Raw genomic sequence first — 17463 nt, forward strand, 5'->3', positions numbered from 1 at the left:
TTTTCCCTTTTGTTGCCCTTGTTATTTTATTGTTGTAGTTATTATTGATGCCATCGTTGTTAGATAGGACAGTAAGAAATGGAAAGAGGAAGGGAAGACAGAGAGGAGGAGAGAAAGATAGACATCTGCAGACCTGCTTCACTGCCTGTGAAGCAACTCCCCTGCTGGTGGGGAGCCAGGGGCTTGAACCGGGATCCTTAGGCCTGTCCTTGTGCTTTGCACCACGGGCTTAATCTGCTGTGCTACTACCGCCAGACTCCGGAGAACCAAGCCTTTTACCTTGCAAGCATTCTTTGGCTCCACCAAAGAATTACATGAGAGTAATTGGATTTTTTAAAAATGTGTATGGCTAGGTAGGTTCTAATTAAATTTTATATGGTGACTCAAAGGTTAGCTTTGGGAGAGAAAATTATGCAAAGGGTTTAAACAAGCGCATTCCCTTGTTCACAGCTCCCTAGCTTCCCACACACACACTCTCAAATTTTCTCCTTTCCCAGATTTCTGCCTCTTCCAGTCTCCCTCTCTCACCACCCTCAACCCCCCTGGAGCCCACCAGTCTTCCTTACCTCCAGCGTCCCTGGCTCTCTTCTCTCTTCACACACACAGCCTCCTCCCCTTCGTACCCCGCCTGGCGCTAGACACCTCAGCTGGTTCACGCACGCTGTAAACTTTTGACCCTCCAACTTTGCGACCTCTCTGGCAATAACACTGGCCTCACAGCCCAGGGTTTCATTCTGCAGCGCCGGCTGCTGAAGCCTCCGTGCAAAACGCCTTCCCAGCCCCTCCCCTTTCTCCATCCCCCCCCCACCCCCAATCCCCGCAGTAGACCTGGGTATGAAGAGTCTTTTGGTTATTAAATAACTCTTTAGGAAAGAGGGGAGCAAAAACAAAAATCACCACGCCTGCCTATCCCACTTCCCGCATCTTCCTCCCTTCTGGCACTTCACTGGTCTTTCTTGTTAGGAGGCCTAGAAGAACTTTTGACATTCACCCCTCCCCTTCTATTCTTGTCTCCCATAGTGGGGGGCAGTGTTGTGGGACAAGGGGGCAGCAGAATGGGCTGACCTGGAGAAAGGTCTTTCTTAGGTGACCAGTGGAAAGAACTTAGAGCAATGGTTCCTTGGAAGTGGAAGGCACTACACCTCCCCCACCCACACACAGTGGGTTGCGGTGAAGTAGTGATCAACGAGGCCCGTGCTCTGGCGACCACCTCTCACGGCCGCTTGCTGGCGCCTTGGAGGCCCCAGCCTGGCTGTGAACTTGGTCTAAGGCGGACTCTACTGGCAGCTCCAAGACGTTACAGCCTTTGCGGCTGCCCAGGCGACCTGTGCTCTTTTGGTTTCTCTTGAAGCCAAATGTCGCCTCCTAGGCCCCCATCTCTCACTAGGACAGTTTCTGTTCTTTCTTCCTTTGGAAGCCTTTGGGAGTCAGAAAACAGAAAAGACGTGTGGGACTACACACACACACACACACACACACACACAGAGAGAGAGAGAGGGTGGAACACAGAAGCTCTCTTATATATGGATTGTTCTCTTATATATGGGTTACCCTTCATCTTTCCTCCAAGCCCCAAGGGGAGACACCCCCCACACACACTTATACACACATCTTTACACACCCAAGCCCATTCTCCCCACTTGCTCTGGGTAATCTCTTGGATAAACCTGCAGGACTGCCCCCCCCCCCCCCCAGTGAGGTGTCTTCCTCCCTTGAGGTTTCATCCTTACCCACAAGGCTCTGGGGTCAGGCATCTCTGTGACCACTGCCAGCCTGGGGCTCAAAGGCTTGAGGTTGTAGCTAAATGGGTTCAGTCAGAATCCACACAGATAGCAAAGCCAGTGCATGATCCCAGCAGCCTGGGAGTCATTCACAGGGGAGAGAAGCCAGAGGATGCTACAGATTGTGTTTTCCTTTCCAAGAGGAAAGTTGGAAAGAAACAAGACAGAGATTTTTAAAAAAATTAAAGTAAAGAAGTAGGGGGAGAGGGTTCAAACTTGGGTTGGTGGTGATAATACCCAGGGTGTGAATTATCTTAAATCTAATTCTTTCCAGTCTCATAAATTTCCCCCAGTTGCTCCTGGAACCCACAAACCATAAATTTGCCAAAAGGAAGAAGGAAAAATCGGCCTCAACCTGTCGCGTGCCCCCCTCCCCAGCAGCGGGCAGCTGGAAGCTGCAGAGGTGGCTGTGGCAGCGAGTAATGAATGCGGCAGCGGCTTGGAGCCCCGAGTAGGCAGTAGGCGGACGCTGCAGCCCCGTCTGCTGACCTCTACGTGATCCCGGACTCTATGAATTATTGATGAGATATGAGCGCTGATTTCCCCTTTCAAGATGCAAACTCCATTATATTGTTAAAATGGCGATTTAATCGTTGAGAATAGCTTTGGTGTGGGTTCCCCCCCCCAACTCATTTGCACCTCCTTCCTTTTCATTTAACTCTCTTAATTAAATCCTTTAACAGATTCTAATCACTTTTTGGAGGGAGGAGTAGAAGGATAGGAAAAGCTTTCACTACCACCACCACCAAACTCTAAAATAAAAACAATCAGGAAAACCATAAAATGGTTCTACCTTAGGGGAGATGTAAGGAAGGTGAGAAGGAGGCATTAACCTTTCTAGCAAGGTGTTGGAAACATCCTCCGTAACATCCACACATCTGAGGGTTAGAAATGTCTAGCTCTGACTAGGAAGAGTGGAGCCTAGGAGGTGTTTAATTCCACTCCTCAGGAGACATGTGTGTGGAGTCTGACTGTGGAGACTTTTAACCCTGCTGAGAAGTTGAGGGACTCAGATCTTGGAGAAAAGCATTTGATTCTTGGAGGGTTGGGGCTGGGACGATCCAACCTGGCCCCAAGAGTACTTAGGGAAAAATGTCCATTCTATTTAAGGGGCCCCCATTTTCCCTCCCCCTCTCCTAAACAACTAGGTTTCCAGGCAGTGTCTGGGTTAATTAATATGGATGTGTAACAGTGCTGCAGTAATCGATAAACCCTGCTTTGGGCAGCTCCCAGCTTCCAAATCCGATTACTTTGAAAAACTCAAAAGAAAGAAGAGAAAATGACCAAGGCATTATCTTTTGAAAGTGGGGAGAGGTTCTTGCTAGCCCTGTCCTTGTTGATCAAGGACAACTCCTTAAACTGGGACCCTAAGCCCTGCTCTGTTGTTGGGAAAAGACGGGATTTTGGGGGGTTGTGCTGTGTGGTGCCTTTCCCTGAATCCTGGCTTCCACACCAGCACCCTACCCCAGAATGAAAGATTCAGATGGAGAAGAACTTCAGTTTGAATACACACACACACACACACACACCTACCAACCCCCACACACAGCCCTACCAACCCTGGGTTCTCACAGCCAGGGAAGGGTTAAGTGTCCCTGCTGCAGTTATGGGGAGGAAGCCAATGAAATATGGGCGCTTGGAACTCCAGGCCTGGCTGGTTTTCCTGTTTACACATCTTTATACTTCCTCCCACCCCACAGCCTTGGAGAAACAAAATAAAACAATAACCAAATAAAACAAAATCTAAAAAATCAAATTGTCTACTGAGTTGTGGTCAGACCGTCTCAGAGGGTAAAGGGAAACTGGATCTTTAATCTCTAGCTGCTGTTTCCTGGACCCTGTCCCAGCTGAAGGTGTACCTAAGATAGACATATGGCTCCAGCATGAGTGTACCGGCATGCATTCTGGAGGGTTAGACCCTGCCAGGGAGGAGACATGGGTGGGGAAGCAGGGAAAGAAGAGTTCTGATGAGAGAAATGCTTTCCCTGGGAAGGTAGAAGAGGTGGGCTCGTGCTGGTCAGGAGAGAATTCCTTTGTACCAGAAACCCCATTTGCAATTCTCATCTCCTTCCCCAATATATGCTTCTTGAGATTCAGAGGAGACTTTTGTCCCTCCAACCTAAAGTGGGGAAGAGGAGTCAGGGAGGATGTCTTCTCCTACATCCACTTCCAACATAAGAAGACGCTCTAGAGCTTTTGGCCTCATCAGGGAAATGGACAACCCCCCCCCCAACACACACACAGACACACATACACCAGGAGCTCCTCTTTTCTCTTCCAGGAAATCTATCTAGATATGTCCAGATGATGTCCTTGGGCCTCAGTCCCACATATTCTTTATCAGAGTTTGCAGAACCAACATGAGAGGGTGAAAAAATTCAGGAACTGGTTTAGCAGTGTGGGGTTTCTGACAGAGGGAGGTTGGGGGTTGGGGACACAATAAGAAGTTTCCCTGGAGGCCCCAAGTTGGACTCTGCTGTTGCAACTCTCTTCCTCTGCACCTCATTCCACTCATAATATCCCTTTCCCAGAATAGAAGCCTGTAGAAGCAATGCCTCCAAATTCTATTAGTATTTTATAAAGTGTTGGACATTCCTTGGGACCTGACCAAAGTCACCCAAGGAATGAACAGGAATATCTCAATTATTGTTGGAGAAATGTCCAGGAATATCCCAAAATCTCTGCCCTCTTTGATCTCAAATCCTGTGAAGGTTCTTTTATGTCAGGCCCAGGGAGGGATGAGAAAGCTCAGGATAGACAATGACTGCAGAAGAGTACCCAGGTCCTTCAATGGAAAGGGGAGGGAATCTTGAGACCTTTGCCTTGTCCCAAAGATCTGAAATCCTCTAAGGTGCCTCATGTCCAGGGACTACCTACAGGAATTGGTGAGCTGAATCAAGAGGTGTGTGTGTGTGGGGGGGGGGGGGTTGGTAGAAAGCTTGAACCTGTGGATTTCAAAATTAGGGGGTCAGTCTGGTAGGGAAGAGGCCTCTGACTTTTAGAAAAAGACGAGTTATTCTTAGAAATTAACAGACCTACTGAATCTGAAATTCCCTTCTCTGAGGAACCACAAAACCAAGCACCTTTTTAAGGGCCTGGTGCAGAGAAGAGGACTGGAGAGGAGAGAAAAAAGAGTGTCTTTCCCATGTTTTTCTCTCTTCTAGCTCCTGAGGCCCAGTTTGTTTTTTTATGCCCGAAGTTGGAGTCCATGTTCTTGACCATAACTTATTTGTGGAGCGATTGCTAAGGACCTATTAAAACAAATTAACTCCTCCAGACAAGGAAAGAAGCTGTCTCTTTTCCTTCATCCTTGGTCAGAAATTGAATTTTGGACTTGAGGGGCATTGTCCGCCTTTGTTCTGGCTCTCTATTCTGACCTCAGCATCCACTTAGAACCAAAAAGAAGGCTTGGCTTGGAAGCGCTAAGCTGAAGTTGGGTACAAAAGTACCTCCCTTCTCCCTTCCCATCCGGGATATATCTGAGGAGACCTTGGTAAACTTGGTTTTCTTGGCGTTATAAGATCTGAAATTCAGAATATGCCCTTGCGCAAAGCAACTCACAGTAGCTACCTTAGCCTTCCTCGGTGCTTTTCTCAGCTCAGAAGAGCCCAGCAGTGTGTCCCCTAACAAATGAGAGTCATAAAGTTTCTCTCCTGGGAGTAGCTATCTAAGTATATCCAACAGAGAGTGGCCCCCCCATAAAGGGGCCCTTCTTTCCATCTCACACACTCTTCCTCCTGGTCCCCTAAATTTCCAAGGGCACTAAAGGAGCACATGCCACTTTTCACCCACATAGAGTCAGATACTCCAATAAATACAAACCAGGCACCCCAATACCCAAGACCTTAGCCATAGCCAACTGAGAGACCCCTACTTCACATACCCAGAATTTGATGCAAAAAAACAGGCAAAAATATCCATCACTTACCACTTTACAGTCCTGTCAGAGGCAAGATATCCTTCCCCAGTTCTAAGCCCCAAAATTGAAAGAGAAAAGAAAAAAAAAAAAAAAAAGCAAAAGTTGGAAATCTAGAAGCGACTCACTGCTGGAGTGCTGGACCTGGGCTGCAACCACTGCCTTCTGGGCTGGGAGAGCGCTCACCTACCTCTGCCCCCTTCCCCACCACAGCGAGCAGTTAAAGTGTCACTTAACATTCTGGAGAATGTGAAATATACCGTGCGGTGTCAACTCCCCAAAACCATAAAACTAACTTTATGGACCTCACGTGACTTTCTCGAGCCAGTGAGGGGTATCTGTCTGACTTCTCGGCGATTTTTACGATCTAACTTCGAGATAAAACCCCTATCCATTTGACATCTAAATGTCATAGCGACTTTTGGAATAGTTTGCTATGGACAAAGGGGGACAAAGTCAAGGGGTGAGGGGGAAATAGGGCCCAGTAGAACCTCCAGGACCCTGGACTGACTCCTCACCAGCCCCCCTCCCCCCAAGTCCTCTGAGAAGTTGGGCCAAGCTGGAAGGGATTGACCGGGTAAGTGTCCAGACATGACTCTTGTGCTCAGGGTGGAGGCTGACTTGTATGGAGGGGAACTGGGCCCAGGCCTTGGGCCAATCTGCTAGAGAGGGAGCCAAAGGTTCTTCCAAGGGAGACCCCCCAACTCCTAAACAAGAGGGAAGGCAGTTGGGCCCCTGGAGAGAGTGAAGCATTAAAAAGTGTAGAGAAGGCTGAAGAGGAGATGAAACTTTTGAAATGGAACTGATTATTTTTTCCTTGTTGGCCTTAGTGGGTGGTAGAACTAAGCTGGGGTTTACAGCAAGGGTCAGTGGGGCTAGGCTGACCTGCACCACTCTCCAAAGACCAGAAGTCTCTGACTCAGGACTTAGGCCCAAAGTGCTTTTCCTAAAGTGGATTCCAGAGGCTTTTCTGGGCAGCTTGTGGAAGGCCAGGATGGATTCCAGCTCTCCCTGTCCCTTGCTCCAGCCCCACATGGGGTTTCTGGGGCTCTCAGTCCCCCAGGTATGAAAGTCTGTCCCCTGGCCCAAGTACTAATGACTTAGCCAGGTACCTGGGAGGCTGAAGGGGGCTGCTGGTGAGCTATCCTGCCTCTCCATCCCTACACCAGACCTGTCAGGAATGTTGCAGGGCACAGCACCAGGTGATTGGAGATACAGGTCCCCAGAGAAAAGACAAGTTGGAAGGGCAATGGAATAGGGGAAACATTTATTTGACTTCAAGGAAAGCTACAAACAAATACCAAAAGCGAATCACTGAGACAGGCCCAGCGAAGACAAATTTCACACATAGCACAGCATCCACTCACTCACTACAAATGGAGGCAAACTGGGCAAGGGGGAGGGGATAAGTCTGACCCAGACTATCCCCATATTTACAAGCTTTGTTTGGGTGCTCTAGCCAGACCCATGGATTCACAGCAAAACACACAAGACATTTTACACTCAGGGTTTTTGTTTCCGTACATCCCCAGACAGGGCCTTGTGGGGCCTACCCAGGCGGCAGAAACTGAAATCTCCTTATTTTCCTTCCCTCTTCTTAACAACACCCTTTTAGTCATCCTGGTCCCTTCCCAAGCCAAGACCAAGCCACTGGGAGACTTGGGCCTAGTGGGTGGGGAGGGAGGAGGAAGAAAAAGGTAGGAAGAGACACAGTCATAGACTCCATCTCAAGGCCAGCTCAGCTGGGCCTGAGGCTTCCTTCCGCAGGACCCCGCCTCAACAGCTGCCCCTTAGAGAACTTCCAAGCGGAAACTCAAGAATACAGTGATCATCCTTTATAAATAAGTTAGAAGAACACAGATGGGGAGGGGGAAGTTCACATTAAACATGCGAGTTTCTTTTTTCTTTTTTTCCTGGAGGAAGGAGTGCAACCACAAGACACAAACATACAGAAACACTGGCGGATTTAGGGTGATTGGAGGGGAGTGGGGAGCATGGATGGGGAAATAATAATTATCATCATTATTAACAATAATAACAAGATTAACCAGTCCAGGAGAGAGGGAGCCACAGGAAGACCTAAGACCAAACGAAAAATCATAACACAAGGCCCGGGTGAGACAGGCTCCTGGGAACCAGTCCCCAGAGGGCGGCGGCGCAGGAGGCTTAGAGGGGCCAAGAGTAGGGGGGTGGGGGGGTGGGGGGCGACTGCACAGACTCTGGGTCGCCCAGGGCTCCTCCTGGTAGGCTCAGGGCTGGAAGGCGCTGCCGGCTGTCGCCAGGCTCATACTTTTCAGTTTGTTGTCTTTCTTCCACTTCATGCGCCGGTTCTGGAACCAGATCTTGATCTGGCGCTCTGACAGGCAGAGCGCATGGGCGATCTCGATGCGCCTTCGCCGGGTCAGGTAGCGGTTGAAGTGGAACTCCTTCTCCAGTTCCAGCGTCTGGTAGCGGGTATACGCGGTCCGGGCCCTTTTCCCGTCTGGCCCGGTCATATCTGTAGCAGACAGAGGAGAGCCAGCAAGGCAATGTTATTCTGGTTAAGGGAGGGGGAACCGGGTGGGAAGGGGGCGTGGATGGAGCGGGACCCAGGCGTCCCAGGCTCCCAACTCCCTGCAGCGCCCAACCTTCCCACCACCCCAGACGCCCCCAGCTAAGCCCTCTTTCTGTACCCTCTTCTGCAGCCCCACTTCTGCCCGCAGTGAAGGCGCCCGGCTTTGTCTCTTGCGCCCTCCCTGTGCCTCACCCTTCGCTGGGCTCAGGCGGCCTTTCGCCCAGCGAGGGAGGAGAGAGGCTGCACTTTTGCCCTGGAAAGCTGCTTTCTACCGCTCGCCCCTCCTCTGCTAGCTGCAGTCTCAAAATTGGAGGGGGGGGGGAAATCACCAGGACCCTTGCTCACATTACAGAGATACCATCTTTTATCCTAAAGCTAGTACAGCTGGAAGAAGAAAACCCAAGCCAAAGCTATAAAACATATTAAATATTTTTCTCCTCCCCAACTCTACCCCACCCTTCCCCAGCTAAAGACTGTCTTTGGATCTATCTCCGGAGCAAAGGAAACCCTCTCAGAGACTTCTCCTTCTTTGGAAAAAAATTATATTATATATATAATACATATGTATCTTAAGAAAAAAACAAGCTCTCCCTAACACAGACCCTCCCAACCCCCTCCCCCCCCAAAAAGGGCAGAGAAGGAAAGCCAGAGACAAAAAAGAGGGTGAGAGTGAATTACCGTGGCTGATGTGAAGCTTCCTCATCCAGGGGAATATCTGCGGAGTCTGCCCCTCGGGCGCGGCTGTGGAGGTGGCCATGGGCTCGGGCTGTCCCCGAGCCAGGCTGGGGCTGCTTAGCTGGCTCGCCGCTTCCTCTGGCTCCGAGGACGCGCTGGCCTCGTCTATTTCGGTGAAATTGGCGCTGGAGCTGGCCGGGGTCGCCTGGTCGGAGGGGGATGAAGCAGAGGGCTTGGCGCCGTGGTTGTCGCCGTTGGTGCAGGGCAGGGACTCGGGCGAGGACAGGGAACAGCTCGACGCCGCTTGCCTGAAGCGGGGCTCCTGGGCGGGCGAGGAGAAGGCGCGCGAGCTCTCGCCCACTGCCCCAAAGTGGCTGGAGGAGGCCGAGGAGCGGTTGACGCTGAGGTCCATCCCATTGTAATTGTAGCCGTAAGAGCCGGTGTGCATGGCAGCGGGATCCCTGTAAGAGCCGCTCAGAGAGCTGCCACTGCCATAATTTAGCAACTGATAGTCCGGGCCATTTGGATAACGCCCCGAGAAGGAGTTTACAAAGTACGAGCTCATTTGGGTGATTTTGGAGGGCTTGATTTGTGGATCGTGGTCGTTATAACCCTGTGCTTCACGATTTATGATGTATTAATGAATTATAGCGATGCACTGTACTTCGTTTTGCTATGTATGCGGCCAAATATGGGGGGGGTTGGAAGGGGGATGGGGGGGCGTTAGGGAATCACGTGCTTTTGTTGACCAGTCGTAAATTCTCGCTGATGACCTCAAGAGGTAATTCATGCTCTATGGTTACAAATAATGACGATCCGAGAATCGTTAGGGCCGATTCAATGCGAGCCTCCGAGAGAGGGGGGAAAAAAGGAGATGGGGGAGAAAGAGGTTTGGCGGCAGCCTCTGAGCAGAGCGCGCCACCTCCCGGCAACTGGCGGAAGCGCGGGCCACAGACCGCCATGGCGGCGACCGCTGCCACCCTGCTGGTTCCTCCCAAACGCGGAACAAGAAAGAAACTAGGCCTAGGCTCACCCAAAGGGTTGAGTCTTTTACCAGAGAGATGCGATTGAGTGCTGGCTCACTTTCCTGGGAATGGAAATATCCTCAGTATGTGTGTCCTTGTCCCTGTTCTTCTTATTTAAAGTGGATAAATGATCAAACATTGAGTTGCTTTTTCCTTCCTGGAGCTTAGCAAGTCCCAGATTTGGGGACTGAAAGGGGGGATGGAGGCTGGGAGATGTGCATGGAAAAAAATGTTCAGTAGATTTCCCTGTGAGCTAGCTTTCCTGGCCTGCTTTCTGATCACAGTGACTGGTTCACAGCATCCAGGCTGAGCTGACAGGGTTGGGCAACCAGTTCCAAGAAGGAAATTTCATTTCTTTGGACCCTTTAAAAGTTTGGTCCTCTCTTCCTGACTCCCTTCCCATCCTCAGCCACATCAGAAGAATGGCAGAACCTGGTAGAGACCCCACAGGAGGAACAAAGCTGGCTTGGGTTAAATGGCATAGTAGATGAGGGAAAATAAAACATGGTGGGGGACCATTCAGCATCTGGGGTTGGGGAAGGAAATGTAGTTCTGAGAGCTAGGGATTGAGGTAGGATCCGGATCCTTCCCTCCTCAGCAGAAGCCCACTACTGCACCAGGAGGTGTTTCCAGGCTCCTGGCTGTCAGTGGGGCACTTCAGAATATGGCCCGGCAACACACATCTTCCTTGGAAGGGGATTCTGAGGATCAGCAGTACCCTGCTGAGCAAGCAGGACAGCTGGGCCCCTTCTGCCAGGCAGCTATTTTCTTTAAAAATAAAAATGGAGAGAGAGGAAGGAGAAAGAAAGGAAAAACAGTTCTACAAAGTGTGCCGCCTGGGTGGAGTTCGGGAGCAATTGGATCAGTCTGGGTGGAAAGGATGAGACCAAACTGGTCTCCATCACCTGGCCGGAAGGTCTCCAAAAAGCAGGGGACAGTCCTACACTTTCTGCTGGCATCTGCCAATAGTGTAACATCTCTCTAGTTGTTGGCTCAGCTCCTGCTAGTTAGAGAAAGGGATGCCTGGATCCTAACCTCAGCTGCAGGCAGAAAGGTGCCTGATGCCCCAGATTTAGTCTCTGGGGCCACAGGTCAGGAGCTGAGGGACCAGGGTGGCAGAAATCTGGTCGTGTGATTGGGCCAAAGGCTGCAGGCCTCTCAGTCTGCATGAAGACCTGAAAGAAGCCCACCTGGCTCAGTCTCTGCAAGGACTCCAGGCTAGGAGCTCTTTGGCATCCCTTCTACCAGGGACCAGTGAGGACAAGCTAGTGAATAAGAGGGAAACAGCGCTCCTCTGACCCCAAGTATGAGCCAGGAGAAGCCTTTGGAATGGAGTGAGTACTGGAGCATCACTCCATTCAGCTTGAGTGAGTGCTGGAGCATCACTCAAGCCTGGGCATCAGCTCCAGCCTTTATCTCAACTGTAACTTCCTTGAGTCCTCAGGCCCACTGGGGCCCACCAGGGCTCCAGCTTTTGCTGGAGTTTCTGGCTGGGTACAGTAGGGGTGACAGTTGTGGGTTGGGGGTGGTGGTGGCAAGGGGAGGAGTGGAGGTGTGACGAACGGCGAGTTTTTACATCTTTATTATTATTATTATTATTATTATCATCATTATCATTATTAATAATATTATTATTACCGAAGTATTTCACGTCCAGAGCTAAGACAAGACTACAAACACAACACATAGAAAATTAATAAAATAGAATTTTGTTTTCTTTTGAGGCTCCTCTTCTTACTTCTAGGTAGTATGTGCTCCTTCCAGTGGCTTTGGGGAAGGGGGTAGGAGAGAGGTCTAGGGTCAGGGAGTCTTCGAGGCCCCTGCTGAGGGGTCTGCGAATCTACCATTGAACCGTGCACAGGGGGGCGGGAGGGACCGAGACAAAATGAGACGCAACAGGGACAAGAGCGTTTTGCTCTGCTTCCAGGACACATCAAGTGAGTTCGGTCTTCAGTTCTCACCGGGGAGCCCGAGCGGGCCATGGCGGCTTCCGCGGAGATGGAGGGGACGCGCGGGGTGCTGAGCGGGCTCCGGAGGCGCGGCCTCCATGCACCCCACGAAAGCTCTGCGGGCGGGGGCGTCCAGGAGAGCCACGGGCCCCGCCTGTCCAGCTCTGGAAAGCAGATGCCCCGGGCGCCCCAGCCTGCAGAGCCTTCTGGCGGGGGTGGGGGTGGGGGGCTCTCTAACGCCCTGAGCTCCCCCGCTGGCCTATCCCTTCGCGCTCCCCCTCCTTCTCCAGCGCCTTTACTCGGCCGTTTTCTCTTCCTCTTCCTCCGCACTGAGCTGCGACGCGCTGAGCAGTTTGCTCTCCTTTTTCCACTTCATGCGGCGGTTCTGGAACCAGATCTTGATCTGGCGCTCGGTCAAGCACAGGGCGTGCGCGATCTCTATGCGCCGCCGCCGCGTCAGGTAGCGGTTGTAGTGAAATTCCTTCTCCAGCTCCAGCGTTTGGTAGCGGGTGTAGGTCTGGCGACCGCGGCGGCCACTGGGCCCGAAGGAGGAACCTGTTATGCAGACAGAAGAGGCTGAGGCCTGGGGTCACCGCAGCTGGAGCCCCTCTCCCCACCATTGGGCCCTCAGACTAGGCCTCTAGACTGTCCCAGGATGCCCTCCGCTCTGGCTGTCCCGGCTCCCCCACCCCCTTTTCTCACTCCTCCAGCGCCCCCTCCAGATTCCCTCCGGATCTCCCAGGTCTGCGCCTCTGCGCTGGATTCTGGGTGGGGGATGGGAGGGGTGGTTTCAAATCCCACCTGAGCCCAGGGGGAGGGGCTGGGCCAGTCCTGGCCAGGTGTGCCTCTCCCTGTTGGCATCTTTACTTTGCACCATCTAGCTCCTTCGCTTCCCGTGACAGATCCTGCCCCTTAATCCCTCATGACACGGATCGATTCATATTCGGCATTAAGGGCTCCTCACTCTTGTGTCCCGCTAATGGACATCAATTTGGAATTTAAGGCCCACAAATTACCCAACCTGAGACCTGGGCTCCTGCTTTCCTCCCCCCTCCCGCCCCCGCCTGCTCCCTCTCTCTTTCTTCCTCTTATTCTCCACCTCCACCCCTCCCACCCCCCAGACTGCCACCCCTTTCTTGATGCCTCCTCTTTCCCCAGCATTCGACCTCTAGGGAAATACGGTCTGGAACAGACTCAACTCTCGCTCACTCGCACCATGCTGCCCCCTCCATGACGCACTCATTTTTAATACAACAGCCTGGGGGCGGGGGTGGGGGGTGGGCCAGGACTGGGGGCTGGGGGGAGGAAAGCAAAGCCAGTGCCAGCGACTCCTGCCCCTTCCCCTGACCAGGAGTCCCGGCTCTGGCCTGTAGCTCCCGCACCAGCCCACTCGCTCCCCCTTGCTCAGAGCGCAGCCCGGACTTTGCAAAACTTTGCAACTCCTGCGGGCCAGAAGGCAGATAGCGGGAGACCCCCTCGCTCGCAGCTCCCAGTGGAGATGCCCATGGGCACTCTGTGGGGGGAAAGCGGGCGGGGCAGGGTGGTGGTGGGGGAACCTAGCTACCTTTCGGGGTGGGGTGGGGGAGGTGGGGGGCCTGGGCCGCCGGGCAGGCTCACTCACTGTTGCACGAATTCATCCGTTGCATCCAGGGGTAGACGGGCGTGGAGCACTTCTGCTCCTCCGCGTCGCCGAACACGCTCTTGTCCTGCGCGCAGTCGGACTTCCGCGGCTCGGGGTGGAACGGGGGCGGCTCGTCGGCGCCGGTGAGCGCGCAGGCCGACTCCTTCTCGCGGTAGAAGGCCGGCGCGGGCCCGTAGTCACAGGGCGCTGCTCGGCCGTAGCCGCCGCCAGCCGGCGGGTAATAGGATGAGGCTGGAAAGCCCTTGTCCTGGCCCGGGCCGGGCCCGTAGGGTGCGGGGTAGTGCCTCAGCGGGTCGGCATAGCCCGACGAGTAGAGCGGGAGCTGGCCCAGGAAGGACTCCTGCCCGCTGGCCAGAGTGACGGGAAAGGTGGAGTTCACGAAATAGGAACTCATTGGCAGGGGAGGCGCGCGGCCGCTGCTGCTCCGCCGGCTTTATGATTTGTTGTGTTTTATAGTCCGAGCGCCGCGCCTATTAGTAGTATATCTGAGATTGGGTTTTAGCTGAGGGGGGATGGCGAGGTGCCAGTGAGGGCCAGAAGGAAATACAACCATCTGATCCAACACTGACCAATGGCAGAGGCAGGAATTGTCAAATAGCACCCAGGAGGAGCGCAGCCCGCACGAGGGACCCGCGCACAAACCTATCAACCTTTTTCCCCTCCTTCTCTCCTCTCTCTCTCTCTCTCTCTCCCCCCCCCCCCCCAGCAACACGACGCGTCCTGCCAGTTCCACCTACGTAGGATCTGCGGAAGAGACTCTGTGCCTTTGAGGGAGGAGGAAACCTTTGGATTGAGACCACCCCATCCCCCGTGATTAAATAAATATATCCCTCCCCTTTCCTCGCAGGATAGGGAAAAAAGTTAATTATGTTTTCAGAAAAGTTAACCCCTGCATGACTCAAGCCCTATACCCTCCAAGGGAGGGGGGATGGCCCCACATTTCAGATCGCAGCCTCCTTAGAGGAGCTTCAAAGACCAAGGTTTGTTTCTCTGGTTTTGTGCTGGTAGACAGCAGTAGAGTTCACTGCTAATTAACATCATTTTCTGAAAGAAGCAAAGAAGGAACAGTCTCCTTCCCAGGTTTCGAAAATCTTTTTTTCCCTCTTCCTCTTTCTACTCTCCCTCCTTCATGCCTGGTTTTACTATCCCTGCTTCTCCACAAGTCTTATGAGCTGAAGGGCAGGCCAGAGCCCACTGCCCAGAAACCCGAAGGCTAGGAGATGCAAGAGTCAGTCTTCAAGCTCCCCCTCTCTCTGGGAGCTTGAAGACTGGTGGCCAGCTATGCTTAAGATACCCTTCCTGGTTCTGTGTGCATCACTTGCTTTGGCAAGGGAAATGGCATTGGGGAAAGGAATAGACCCTTCTCAGTTGGGGACAGAAGGAAGAAGTGAAGGGCATCCTCAGTCAAGATTTGTCTGCCCTGCCTGCAACCTCACTTCACTCCTACCTCTTACACCAAATAATAAATATGACTGGGTTGTAAATTCTTAGGAATCAATGATGTCTCAGTAAGCCTGAGTACAAGAGAAAGTCTTCCTCCAAATTAGTGTCTTAAACCTTCCTATATTTGGGACAATCAGAGGCCACCAAGAAGAGAAAGGTCCTTGCTCCATCTCCAAGTTGCTCCTGAGGCCGGCAATTTGCGTTTAAATTAATTACTTCCCTAGACTTGGTTTTGGTTTGGTTTTATAAGAAGGGAAGGCTGTTTGGGCCCTCCTGGGGACTCAGCAGGCAGCTTACAACTATCAGCTAGCAGCCCCTTTCCAGATGCTAATAGCCCTACTGTCTGTCTCTCAGCTTCGGTAGAATTCCCTCCCACAGACTCTGTATCATCAGCTTTCCTGCCACACAAGCTTAGGTGTAAGTGTGTTTGTTTCTTTCACTCTCTCTCTCTGGAAAATGAGAATGGAGGCCAGGCTAGCAGACTGAGCCACAGTGTGTTCTCAGCATCTTAATACTCAGATGGAGGCTAGTATAACCTTTGGTCCTGGGTCCAGGAATGACTAAGGTATGGGACAAAGTCTGGTGGTGTAGTAAGGGCTGGGCTGATATCTTATGACTTCCTTTGGATTTTTAAATTTTTTATTTTTGTGTGTGGGCCAGTTCTTCCTACTGAAGATGGTTCAAGATTGAGTCTGTTAACCCACAGTGGACACTTGGTTGGTTACAAAGTGGCCTGCGAGATTCTCTGACCACAGGACAACTTCTAAGCTGCACCTTCATTATCATATAGCTACCTGGATGTCCTATCAACCACTTCTTAGCCAGACTCGTGTGTGTATGTGTGTGTGTGTGTGTGTGTGTGTGTGTGTGTTCACGCACACATGTGTGTTAACATCTGTTTAAGGAAATCAAATCTGAGCCTCTCAAATAATGGAGTCCTAAATGATCCAATCTAAAGGCAATTGGGTTTTCTCTTAGAGGGAAATAAGGGATATTTGGGCAGGGGATTGAGGTGGTCATAGCACATCTGTGTGCCTATCTTCCTTAAGCCACTAAGACTGGGCCTTGGGCCTTAGCTCTCTCTGCCTTCTCTCTGATCCCTAATCCAGAGAGATAGCATGGGCTTTCCTGTGTCTGGATGGGGGGAGGAAAAGAGCTTTTCCCTGTGACAGATACACAAAATAAAAGAGTCCCCTATTCTTAGAGTCCCAGCCCCCAAATTAACCTCACCTCTAAACTGCAAAGGCAGGGCCTGGGTGCCTGGAGTCTGCATGAAAGGAAATAGCGCCTCATCGCTCTTATCTAAGCCCAGAGGTATTTATGAGCGTTTATTCGTCTGATCCGTTTGTTTGGGAAAAAGAGCAGGCAGGCAGGCAGGCAGGCAGGCAGGGCTGGGCCAGAGGCTGCCTGGTTTCTGGAGCCAGATCTCTAAGAATCTGTCTGTAGTTCCATCTACCAGTCAGCTGTCTGTCTCCAAGGGGTAGTATGTAAATACATAGTGATGGCAGGCTTCTGTTGTTCTGGGGTGTCTTTCCTTATCTTGAGGAAGTGTGTGTGTGTGTGTGTGTGTGTGTGTGTAGAGAGAGAGAGAGAGAGGTGGATATAAATGTGCGCCCACGTCTTGAGTACACAACAGAAGGACTGCACAGAAACCCCAGGGACAGGATTTGGAATTGTGATTTTTCTATGCTGCAAATGTGTGGTCCAGTGGATGTGCACACTTCCCAGATCCCAGGGAAATATCCAGGTTGTATACAGCTCAGAAGTGAAAGTCTCCTGTACTATAACATGGAAGAATGGGGTGTGCGGAGGGGAAGGGACATTGAGATATTGTCCAGGCTTTCCATTTTCTTTCAGTTGCAAAACTCACCCCACTTTCATCTCTTTGGGTTGTGGATGTCTTCCTGTGCCCCACTCTCAATTCTGGCTGAGCTGGGGTGATTAAAGCATCTGAATCTAATTCTGTTCCTGGACTCTTAATTCTCTGGGCTTGGGAACATAAATGTCCCCAGAGGGTGCTGTGTGGCCTTCTCAAACCTATGGGAGCTGATTAGAGGGGGGACATTGCCTTTAAATGGACTGGTCCACTGTTTGACACAAAGACCTCATTTCCATTATGTAAATGAGTGGCTTCTTTCTCATCTTGAGGGAGTGGGTAGTAGCATGCATTTTGTCTTTCTGTTCCTTTCCCTCCAGAGCCAGGTGACACTGTAAAATCCCTGAACTGTTTCAGTCCTCTTTTCTAGCTGCCTTCTCCCTACCTGTTCTTGCCTATTCACAAGAGGGAAAAAAATCACTGAGGAGCCTGAGCCTTTCAAAGCACCCTCCCTTGGGACCTTCTGGCTCCAGAAAGTCACTCTCCACTGCCTAATAGCTGAAAGGGTTGCTCCTGAGGCCCAGACTCTAGGGGCACTAAGGTTCCAGGGACCATAGCCTCCCAACCATCTGCCTGTGCCCTCAGCACTGCCAGGCTCTCAA

The 17463-nt window shown here is 51.7% G+C and overlaps 3 protein-coding genes and 1 long non-coding RNA gene across 6 annotated transcripts in view; 1 reads left to right on the forward strand and 3 right to left on the reverse strand.

Moving 5' to 3' along the window:
• Positions 1–5950, reverse strand: part of HOXB3 (homeobox B3) — a 42247-nt gene extending 36297 nt beyond the window's left edge. Inside the window, exon 1 of one of the 3 annotated variants that reach the window (XM_060203649.1) lies at positions 5826–5950. The gene's annotated coding sequence lies outside the window, so the exon portion shown is untranslated. The other 2 variants (XM_060203648.1, XM_060203652.1) reach the window with 2 other exon arrangements.
• Positions 5951–6068: 118 nt separating this feature from the next.
• The window catches only part of LOC132541950 (uncharacterized), a 17512-nt gene continuing 6117 nt past the window's right edge, over positions 6069–17463 (forward strand). The window contains exon 1 of the long non-coding RNA XR_009553061.1: positions 6069–6274. This is a non-coding gene — a long non-coding RNA (uncharacterized LOC132541950). The remainder of the gene's footprint in view (positions 6275–17463) is intronic.
• Positions 6947–9782, reverse strand: HOXB5 (homeobox B5). The gene is made up of 2 exons (XM_007529986.3): positions 8930–9782; positions 6947–8194 (listed from the first exon to the last, which is right to left on the reverse strand). Exons 1-2 carry the CDS (start codon positions 9489–9491, stop codon positions 7947–7949), a joined length of 810 nt encoding a protein of 269 aa, XP_007530048.1. The 5' UTR covers positions 9492–9782; the 3' UTR covers positions 6947–7946.
• On the reverse strand, positions 11518–17457 carry HOXB6 (homeobox B6). Its single transcript, XM_007529984.2, has 2 exons — positions 13522–17457; positions 11518–12455 (listed from the first exon to the last, which is right to left on the reverse strand). Exons 1-2 carry the CDS (start codon positions 13934–13936, stop codon positions 12196–12198), a joined length of 675 nt encoding a protein of 224 aa, XP_007530046.1. The 5' UTR covers positions 13937–17457; the 3' UTR covers positions 11518–12195.

Source organism: Erinaceus europaeus, chromosome 12, assembly GCF_950295315.1.
Source record: "Erinaceus europaeus chromosome 12, mEriEur2.1, whole genome shotgun sequence".
NCBI classification, from domain to species: Eukaryota; Metazoa; Chordata; class Mammalia; order Eulipotyphla; family Erinaceidae; genus Erinaceus; species Erinaceus europaeus.